Source organism: Rhinolophus sinicus, chromosome 13 (assembly GCF_057876585.1).
Source record: "Rhinolophus sinicus isolate RSI-liver-muscle chromosome 13, RSI-T2T, whole genome shotgun sequence".
Taxonomy (NCBI): Eukaryota; Metazoa; Chordata; class Mammalia; order Chiroptera; family Rhinolophidae; genus Rhinolophus; species Rhinolophus sinicus.
Window position 1 is genome coordinate 18144930 of NC_142513.1, and position 11809 is coordinate 18156738.

General features: G+C 38.8%; 1 protein-coding gene across 2 annotated transcripts in view; it reads right to left on the reverse strand.

Annotated features, from left to right (window-relative positions):
- The window catches only part of CTNNBL1 (catenin beta like 1), a 144176-nt gene that overhangs the window by 102928 nt on the left and 29439 nt on the right, over nt 1-11809 (reverse strand). For both annotated transcript variants that reach the window (XM_088789133.1, XM_088789134.1), the window contains one exon: nt 8793-8899. In XM_088789133.1, coding sequence (XP_088645259.1) covers nt 8793-8899 — 107 coding nt within the window. The remainder of the gene's footprint in view (nt 1-8792; nt 8900-11809) is intronic.

Here is an 11809-nt window from a genome sequence, read left to right on the forward strand (position 1 = left end):
AATACATACATATAAAGCACTTAAAAAATGCCTGGTATAATAAAAAGCATGATGTTTGCTCTTGCTTCTTCTTCTTCCTCTGCTGCTGCTATTATTATTATTATAATTATTGTTATTGGCCTACTACTACTATTACTGTTACAACCACCACTACTGCTATTGTTATTATAATACGTCTATCTTCCCTGCTAGAATGTAAGCTTCATTGAAGACAGGAATTACATGTTTTGTCTCTGTATCTCCACAGATGCCTGCTTGACTAAATTAGGCCACAAAGAAAAAGGGCATAAGCAGGGATTCATACAGAAGTCATCAAGTACTCATCACCTTCCAGATGCTGAGGGGCTGGGTAAATACCACCTCTCTTGAAATCTGGACTCTGTAAGGAACAAAATCTGGAGACCATAATTCTTTAAAACATGCTCATATTGTAGACAATATCCCTTACCATTGTTTTTTCCCATTACTATTTTTAATCATAACATTTATATATATATTTTTTTCTGATTATAAACTACTACTTTTAGTAGAAAACTAGGGGGGTGGGGGGAAGAAAAGCCCTTGAAAAGTAAACAGAAATCATCCATAATCTTATTAACCAGAAATAACCATTGGTAATATTCTGGTATGTTAAGCCATTTTTCTCAACTTATACCCTCCCTGCCCCAAGTAGCCTACCTAGTATATATAGTTCTATATTCAGTTTTTGCTGTTGTTAACATAGGCTAAACAATTCCCCTTTTACCATTAAACATTCTTCCACAATAGGAAAAGCCAGATCCAACGTTGCTGTCAGTCTTTCTCCTTTTCCTACAGCAAAATCCCTCGCTGAGCACAGCATTTGCCCCTGCTGAGCCCGGACGTGGCTTCAGAATCCTTCTCAACATAGTATTCCAAGAAGAGATGGCCAATCAATCACAGAGTGGGTGTATCTGAAACTCCTGTTCTAAATAATACATTTTAAAAAGCTGCATGGTATTCCCTTGTGTAGATGGACTGTAATTTATTTTACCAATCCCCCTTTGTCAGACATTCAGATGTTCACCAATTCTTTTCCCTTATAACAAATGACACTGAGTTGCACATATTCATAATTATCACGTTAGGATAAATTCCCAGGAAGGAAAGTACCATGTCAAAGAGTAAGCATAACTAAGCAGTTTTGATACATCCTGCATAAAAAGTACCAATAGTGTATGAAGTGCCTGTTTCCCTCCCCCCTCTTCAAAAAAACAGTTTATCGTATTTAAAATCTCTCCGATTTGAGATGGAAAATTTAACTTATTTTTTATTTTACATTTATGATACTAAGATGGTTAAAATTTTGTTAATGTTTACTAGCTATCTGTATTTCTTCTTTGCCCATTTTATATCAGGGAGCTCATCTTATTTATTGATTTATAACCACGCTATAGGTTAAGATTAATTTCTGCCATATGTTGCAAAAAAAATAAACCAGAGAAAAATATTTGCATTTTCATTAGTATATTGTACTTTCAGACATAAAGGTTTTTAAAAGTTTAAGTAGTCAAATCTTTATGAACTCTTATTTGACATGTGTCCTGAGCAAGGTTTTATCTATGTTAAGGTCAGATATATTTTATGGTGTACTATGATGTTTATACATATTTAAATGTTTAGGAGTAAATAAATCTGAAATTTATTTCAGTGTATGATAAAGTTTGGGCAAAGATCTAACTTTATTCTCTATAAATGTTTAGCCAATTGCCTCCACACTATAATCTCTTTTTTCCACAGATTTGAAGAAATGCCATTGCTAACACACATTTTAGTGTGTACTCTAATCTGTTTCTGGGCTTTTCCGCTCCATTTCATTGATTTGTCTGCAAATTCCTGAGCCAGGACCACACATCCACATTGTGACAGTATATTTTATGTCCATTATTGCAAAGCACTCCCTTGTTAGTCTTTCTTTTCAATGCTTCCTTGTCTATTCTCACCTGCTTATTATTCCAGGTAAATTTCAAAATTATTTTTGTCAAGATTCCTCCTCCATCCATAACACTTTTTTTTTTTTAAGGCTTCTTCCACTGTGCTTACAAATAGATTACTTTTTTTTAGATTCCCAGTTACTCTTCACCTAATGTGTAGAAGCCCAATCAGAAGAATCATGACTTGTAAGGGCCGACATTCCATGGGGCAGTGGATCTATATAATCTTTGAACCTAATGGGCTCAGCAAACCTCTAAGGCTTACTTGCCTTAAATGGGTACTTTAAAAAAAAAAGATCTGATTTCTGGAGAGTAACTTGACAAATCACCAGGAAGAAGGGGCAGGGAGACTGGGCACACCAAACAGTAATAAACAAAATCATGTTGAGTACAAGGAAAAGATTTGGGGATTTGAGTGATAATGAATGAATGAATGAATGAATGAATGAATGTCAGCGTGGAGAGAAGCCTCTGGTGGTATCCTACAGGGCTCCATCCTTAGGCCTGTTTGGATTCACTATATTATTTTATTATTTGTTGATCAATGACTTGAGTGAAGATATATAAAAGGTAAACTTAACAAATGTCATATAACACAAAACTTACAGAGAAAGTGAGCATAGCACCTGACAGAATCAATTCAAAAAGTTCCTAACAGGCAATAATGATGGGCTAAATCTAACAGGAGGAAAATTACCTAGGATCTATACAGAGAGCTTCATTGAACCAAAAAGTCAAGTACAAATGCAGGGGGGTGGGAAAGTTACAGTTTAATATGAGCACATGTGTAGAAAGAACTTGACGGTTTTAGTCAACTGTAACTGCAATACGACTCAGACCATGAGATAGTTCTGCCAGGACAGACTACCTCTCATTCACCTCTGGATACCCAGCACTGGGCACTCTCCCTGGTCCACAGTTCAGCAAAAGACTGCAAATGAAGGAGCCGAGGAAAGAGGCTGCCACAAATGCTGCTGTGGTTTTGGGCTGCTTAAAAGAAGACAATATAGAGTTATCATGATGATTAGATGACCCTAAAAGTGTGTGACATCTGTTATGGGAACCATTCTTTAGGAGGGAGATGGAAACTAATTCAGGAAAACAACCGAGGTTATAAGGAATCTAGATATCCTCTTATGTGAGAATTTGTTGAAAATCTTTTTCATTCTGAGTTGAAATCTTAAGAGGTGCCAAGTGATGAAATAGGTTTCTTTGGAAAGTTAGGTCTTTGTCATTGGGGATAATTAATAAAGGGTGATATTTTTAAAAATCAAGAATTAGAAGGGAGAATGACTGCACCTTTCAGTCCCTTCCAACTTTGAAATTCTTCTAAATATGCAGCTTTAACCCAATGTTCTTAAGTTTAGAAAGTTAGAAAATTATCAAAACAAAACAAGCAGACACTGAACTGTGAGCAGGGAAATAAAACAAACAAACAAACAAAATACCACTGGGGTCTGGTGTTACATGAGTAACAAGATAGAGGGGGAAATGCCTGAACTTGGGAATAAGGTGACCTGGGTCACACCCCTGGCCACACTATTTACTGGCTGTGTAACCATGAGCAGGGTGCCAACGAGGATTTATTAGGTACATACTAGGTGCCAGTCACTGTACTAGGTACTGAGGATGTAACAGATAACAAAAGAATCCCCCGTGCTGTCCTCCTGGAGCCCCTGGCCGACCACAAATAACAGCAATATATTACAATGAATTGTAAGGATGTCCAGTGTTGTCCAAGAGAATTGCCTTTGGAACACAGAGCATGCAAACCCAACCTGGTCAAGGGAAACAGAGAATATTAACTAACCTATCTCGAAACCTCAACTTCTTTCCTCTTCCTAGCTGAATTACAGGGAGGGAGGATTCAAAGAGATGATAATGTGCTCGACAAATCTCGGTATCCTCAAGTTTGCTATGCTGTTACAAAGAACATTTTCTTCTCTTTTTGCTGACAAAGTACAAGCCCACTCACCTAAAGCACATACTACAATATTTGTTGAGGGCTGTCTAGGGATTAAGCATACCTTCAGCAACAGACAACTCACAGCTGGGGGAAAGGAACAAGTTCGAGGCCAACGGGAACGCGATAGAGCAACATATTAAAACAGTAACCCAGGCTGTGATGGGGTCATCAATTCTGTCTGGTGTGATGGAGAACATTCCGCTGGCCTGCCCATGTACATTTGCTCAGACCCGCAGGATGGTCTTCTCCAACCACAAGCGTGAGTGCTAGCAAATGACCAGCAAAGTTCAAAAATACCCATAAAACAACAGAAGCCGATGAGTCCTCCTACAAACACAAAACCAGCTATCAATGCATAGAGAACACGATGCTGCTTCCACCCCACTAAAGCAGCGGTGCTCAAAGTGGGGTCCTGGACCCCAGGGTGGGGGTAGGAGGTGGTGGGAGAGCCTTTTAGGGGTCTACAAGATCAAAACTATGTTCATAATAATTCCAAAACATTACAGGCGTGCCTTGTTTTATTGTGCTTTGCTTTACTGCGCTTCACAGATACTGCATTTTTTACAAATTAAAGGTCTGTGGAAACCCTGCGTCAAGCAAGTCTACCAGCACCATTTTTCCAACAGCATTTGCTCATTTCATGTCTCTGTGTCACATTTTGGTAATTCTCACAAAATTTCAAACTTTTTCATTATTATTATATTTATTATGGTGATCTGTGATTAGTGATCTTTGAGGTTACTAGGGCAAGACCCTCCACCAGCAAAAATATTACAGTTCACTAAAGGTTCAGATGATGGTTAGCATTTATTAAGGAATATTTTTAACGAAAGTATGTACAGAGGGTGCCAAAAAAATGTGTGCACATTTTAAGACAGGCAAACTATTAAAATTGTAATACTCTATACCGATAACAAAAGATGAATACAAGTCACGTTTGACTTCTGCAATTACAAGAGGTGCTCAAAGTGTCAGCGTCCAGACACTTCTGATTACGGCGAACTACTGCTTGAGCAACATTGACCAAAGTGTCCGTTTGTATACATTTTTTTTGGCACCCCTGGTACATTGTTTTTTTCACGCATAGTACTACCGCCCACTTAAAAGACTACAGTATAGCATAAATATAACTTTTATATACACTGGGAAACCAAAATATTCATGTGACTTGCTTTATTGCGACACTCACTTTATGGCAGTGGTCTGGAACCGACCCTGCCACATCTCCGAGGTATGCCTATATTTATCTTTTGCACTCTCATTCTCTCAGAAGTGGACCCTGGAGTTTTCCAGAAGGCACACAACATGTGATGGTATCATTGCCCTGATGGCCTAATGAAATGTGTGCTTGTATATTCTAGGATTTTCTAAGATAAACACTTTGGGGTGTACTCAGACTTTAAGAGTGCAAAGGGGTCTTGAGATTAAAAAGTTTGAGAACTACAAAACTTAATACATCTGCCCCTGCAAAAATAAAAATGAGAACTACTCATGGACTTACTAGGGAAATAAGCATACTCTACTCAATGTGATGTTTGGGAGAAAGATTACCCAGTGCAAAGTAGAGGTTGCATAAGGAGAATTGTCAATTGAATCTGAAATGCAGCCAAATGAAGAGAGGCATTTTTGGGTATGCCATCAAAATGACAATTGCATATATGGGAAAATAAATTTGAATGTTTCTGATCTCAACCGGAAAGTTTCATTCAAGTATGCTCTAGCAATTTTCATCTTAATTGCACCTCGCTGGGCTAGAGAATTATAAAAGACATAGCACCAGTAAGAATTCAAGAACTCAAGGTTAAAACACAATGTAGTTTCCTAACCACTTTTGGACGAAAAAAAAGGAAAAAAAGAAAGAAAAGAAAAAAAAAAAAAAATTATATATATATATATATATATATATATATATATATATTCTTTATGCATAATTTCAATTTTCAAATATTCAGATTTAAAAACAAAAATAGTATATAAATTTTGTCTGGATGGAAAACACTGTTGGTTTCTTTTTTAAATAAAATAACATTTTCTTAAAACTAGTTTATGAATTGTAACACTAGAGCGTCTGTAGTATCTAAGATGTGGTACATATATAACCTGCAGAAACTCATTGCTCTAAAATGACAGAAGAAAACCTACCAGATGGACAAAAGTAATGCTGGTGTTCCAAGAAGTAAATTAGATTTCTTAAATTTCCAGTGTTATCAACCTATGGCATAGCTTCCTTAGGCCCTAAGCAATAAGGATGTAATAAAGATGACAGCAACGACCTCAGGTCTCATGTTTACTGAGCACCCGCAGTCTGGCAGGTGCTGTGTTAGGTCCTACAAACAGAGACAAACAAGTCCACCTCCTCAAGGGATAGAGTCTAATGCAGGAAAACCGCTGAGAAAAGAAATAATAAAACAAATGGCAAAGATATTAAAGACTAATCATGTTCATTGTGGGTAAGAACATAGGGAAAGAGACCTGTCGGTAAATAAACGGATACAGTGGGGAATGTGGCAGTTGCTATCAAATTTTAAATGTACGTATCCTTCAAACTGGGAATTCAACACTTATGCTATAGAAATACATTTTACACTAAGACACATGTACACAAAGCTTCACTGCAGCATTGTTCATAAAAGTATTGTTCAATATTTAAAATAACCAAATGTCCATAATAGAAAAATAATAAATAAGTCATGGTATCTACAAACCATGAACTACTATAACCGGTCACAAAAAATAAAGTAAATATGCATATATTAACATGGAAAGATCTGTTATGTGACCAAAAAACAAATCAAGGTGCAGGATATGTACAGTATGATGTAGGTAGGAAAAAAATATTTGTGCATTTACATATACAAAGGGTACCAAAAAAATGTACACACATTTTAAGAAAGGAAAAAACTGTACTAAAATTACGCTGATGGTAACCACTTTGAGCACCTCTTGTAATTGCAGAAGTCAAACATGACTTGTATTTATCTTTTGTTATCAGTATATATTATTACAATTTAATACAGTTTTTCTCCTTTCTTAAAATGTGTGTACATTGTTTTGGCGCCCTCTGTATATGTAAGTAAATATACAGAAAGCAATCTAAAAAGGCACTCACTGAAGCATCACAGGGGCTGTCTCTAGGTAGAGGAATGGGAAGGGGGTCAGTCCAGGAGAACTTTCCATTTTTACTCTACTTATGCACTGTTGGTATTTTTTACAATGACTATCTATTCATGTTATTTGTGTAATCAAACACACACACACACACACACACACAAACACACACACACACAGTGCAGTATGACAAATGCTACTGTATGGTGGAAGTCAACACAAAACCTGGTAGGATGGTGGTACTGGGAAAGCTGAGCTGTAATCTAGCTACTTCTACCATCAAAGAGGACTGTGGCCCTAGGTCCAGGAACAGGGCTCTCCTCTCTCCACCTCCTCATGTAGAGGACAGAGAGAACACAGTGGACCACGTTGGCCTTTGCTGGCCATGAGGACTCAATGACCTCTGATACCTCTGTGCCTTTGTTCATGCCATTCACACTGCTTGGCATGACTTTCCATGTTCTGTTCTGCCTATTACAATAAAAATCGCTCTACAAAGCCCAGTTCAAACACCACCTCTTCTATGAAGCCCTCGATAGCCCCCAACTTGGTATTCACTGTTCCTTCCTCTACGTTCCCACAGCACTCTGTTTGTATCTCGGTTGAAGTATATTTCCTGCTACCGTGCATTTATAGTCTGTCTCCCTACACCCATAAACATGAGTGCAGAGACTGTACTATCTAACTCTTCAGCGCCTACAGGCCTTGGACACATTAAGATTCATTAAAAGTGGATGCCCTGGGAGGGAGAAAGACCAAGAGGGAAAGAGAGACTTAGGACATTAAAATCTGTATAAATATGAAAATCCCTTTAGTTAGGATGGAAAATTGACTAGGAGACACCAGATTCCTCCTTACAGCACTTCTCAGTGCACCGAGCAGCCAGTGTAGGGGCAATCACATTAATTATCATTTCATAAGCACATACTATGTGGCAGGTACGGAGCTAAACACTTGCCACTATTCTCATTTATCTTCACCCCTCTGTGAAGGAGGTATTATTTCTTTCTACAAATGAGACACCTGAGGCTAAAAAAGGAGAAGTGACTTATGTAAGGTCACGTGGGAGTCATACCCATATTTCTCTAACACCAAAGCCTTCTACATTTTCTCAACAGGAAAACTATTACTAACAGCAGCCAAGGTCAGTTTTCTTTGGGCCTCGAGAATAATAATGTAGAAAAGAGTTAAGATAACAGGTCTGTTCCTTAGAAGGGCCTAGTCCTAGGCTGGCACCTGGGAACTTGGCTTTTAAAACGTTCCCTACGTGATAAGGTTGTTTTGCCCACCTGAGGCACTGAACGTCTGCTTTCTTTTGGGAAATCTGGAATTCTGGTAGTCGTTGTTGCAGAGAATGCCTACATGACTTGTTCTCAATAAATACTCTGGGCTCAGAGTCTCACATAGGCTTTCCTGGACAGAGAAACTGCACATGTGTTGATGTATTTCACTGTTGGAGAAGGGAGCATGCCAGCCTGACCCCACTCAGTGGGAGGGAGAAAACACAGGAAGCCTGTATATGAATTTCTCCACACCCTGCCTGATGTGTCTTTTCCCCTTGCTGATCCTGTCATGTACACTCAGTACCACTGACTCTGAGTCCTGTGAGTCCTTCTAGTGGTTTCCCAAACATGTGGGTCATCCTGGGACTCCTAACACAAATCACAAAAACCAAAGCAGACAAAACAAACAAAACAAAAAAACAAACAAACAAAAAAGCAAACAAAACACCTCAGAGACAGGGTATCGGCAAAACAGAACCTTACTTCTCTGGATTATCTGGAAACTTGATCCGCAACTCCTGGTTTTTGTATGATCTTTTTTCAAATGTAAGGATCATTTTCTTCACTGAGCTTTCATCCAATGGTTCCTCCTGGTGTAAAGGGACAAATGCAACAATTTCAGTCCAAAGGGATTTCTCATCCACGTACGCGTATTACTACTTCTTTCCGTGGCTCTTACATGCCATTCTGCCACTCATCTTTCTGGCTTAAATGTACAGTACAACTGTTATCTCCCTCACCAGAATGAGGGCTAAGGGTCTACATCACATGCTACTTTGTATCACTCTGTGTGTCTCACATCTAGCACAGGAAGTTCAGTTTAAGATGTTTACAGACTCAGTCATTCAACAAATATTTCTTGAGCATATTATATAGCATGGAATAAGCAACAATATTAGGTAAATATTATTTAATATTTATCTTGTCCTTCTCCTTTGATGTACAGGTAAAATAATGCTCAGAGGTTTTTTGGTTGTTTTTGTTTTTGTTTTTTAATTTAAATTTATTAGGGTAACAATTATTAGTAAAATTACATAGATTTCAGGTGTACAATTCTGTATTACATCATCTATAAATCCCATTGTGTGTTGACCACCCAGAGTCAGTTCTCCTTCCATCACCATATATTTGTCAGAGGTTTAAAAGAACTTGCTCAGGAAGTGACAGTGGCCCTGAATCTTTTCCCCACACGAGAGGTCAGCAAACTATGGTCCACAGGCCAAATTCAACTCACTGCTGATTTTTGTACAGACCATAAGAATGGCTGTTAATTAGTGATAGTCACTGCTTTGCATTTCTTACACATTACTGTATCTGGTCCTTACTAGCTGCTGAGAAGGGACACGGACAGGTTCTTAGAATCCAGATATAGCATCAAGAATTAGAGGAAGCTCAGAGGAAACATTTAAAAACTGGTAGACCATACAGAGTTTTCTTCATGCACTGGAATACCTACAAAGGTAAACAAAATAAAATTTTGCAAACAGAATCATTTCCCCCAAGAAAATCTATATTAAAATTTCGGAAATGTTTTCTCTTCGGTTTATTTTCCAGTTGAATGTAATGTGCTGCAATGCACTCTGCCTAATATTCTCTCCACTCCTAACTTCATAGCTTTGTACTCAGTGACCATAACTCACACCTAAAAGCAATAAAGAAACTGCTATTAAGAGACCCTGAAATAGATCCTTTTGAAAAGCACTGAATCATCCCACAATTTTATAAGCACACTCAACAATGTTAGCTATTATTTTATTAAATTTCGATTTTCATGTATTGGGTTTTAAGTGGAAGATAGCTATAAATTCATTTTGGGTATGACAGATATTTTAGATTTTTATCAGTGGCTCCTGGGTCCTGAAGTTCTCTGTTAGACCCCAGCCCCTCCCCAGTGTCTACAGCTTAAAGAGAGATTCCCTGATATGGTGAAAATGGAAGTCAGTGCCCTGGCTCGGTGAGAACTCAGAGCCTCACTACTTACCAGCCACGTGGCAACATTCCTTGGCTGAATATAATCCTCAAACCCTTACCTAATCCAACTGATTCTACCTCGTTAAGTCTTTCCTGAATTCATCCACTTGGCATTTAGAATAAAATCCCAAATCCTTCACATGACCTACGTAAGGAAGGTCTGACAGGATCTGGCCCAGATAACCTCCCCAACCCCAAACCAGAGGAAACACCCCTGGTGGTGGCCGACGTCTATTTGTTCAATGCTGGCTCTCTAGTGCCCATCAGTGCCTGGCACACAGCCGGCAGCCAGTGAAAATCTGCTGAAGGAAGGAAGGAAAGAAGGAGGGAGGGGAAGGAGAGAAGGAGGGCCAAAATATTACCTGCATTTCTAAGGTCATAGAGATGACCTAAAGAGATGAGGTACATAAAAACTGTTTTATAAACTAGATGACACTATACTAATGTAAGCTGGTATGCTTTCTATTAGCAATAGAAAGAATATACCACTAGGATTTAACTGAAATAATCTAAATTTCTAGGAAAGGGTTAAATCACTTCCAAGCAACCTCAATATCGACTGCTTTTCTTTTCCTTGGCTAACATCTTGCCCACCCTGTAGGAAAAAACCGTATTAGTGTTAATACAGCTCTCAAGGGATTCCCAAAGTCGGAGCCTCTCCAGGGGTTGGCCTTCCCGCCTTTAATTTCTCTCCAACACTGGGGGAAAACTGAATGATCAGTCTTCGTCATCGGCCACAGCAGTATCTCCGATAGCTCAACGTCAGAAACCAGAGGGAGATTTCAGAAAGATGAATGCTGGTGATGTAGCACAAAAAGGACAATAATATTTTACAAGTGCACGTGACTTTACAGGGGCAAACATCACTTGTTTTTCATCAAATGGGACACTGGTGGCAGAGAGAAAATAACTCCTGGACTTGTAGCCTTCCATGTGTCATTTTTACAAAGCGATCTCTTTTTCCCTGTCCCTTAAGAGAAGGGCTGGTCCCACATTACATTTCTGTCTCCCAGGCTGGAAACCATTTACCCGTGACAGCTACGAGCCTGATCCTGCGGTACCAGCTTTGCCCTCCACGGGAATTATACCTGCCAATTAACTGCTGCTGCAGGGCTAACAGATTGAGCAGAAGCTAGTGAGGGGGGAGGAAGGGAGGATGTGCTACACATACTGTTTGTCTAAGCCCCGCAGGGCTGCTGCCCTCAGAGAGGAAATTCGGGACTGTCTCCCACCGCAGATTTCCAAAGAGACACCATCTTTTAGGAGCAGACCCCCAAATTAGCGCTGGTCTAAATCCTAATGAGGAGAGAGTTACTGTCATAACACAGTAAAGACCTTTTGGAAATATGAATCAATTTTTTTTCCTCTTAGATTCACACTCTGGCTTCATTTTTTAAATCCAAACTTAGCATCGTATCTTTGAAGGAAGCAAAAAACAGCTGGCTCTTAAGAATCTATTTCCATAATTCATATCGAACAAAATGCCAGAGTGAAATAATATACAAGTTAACACTTAAGGATTTAAAAAG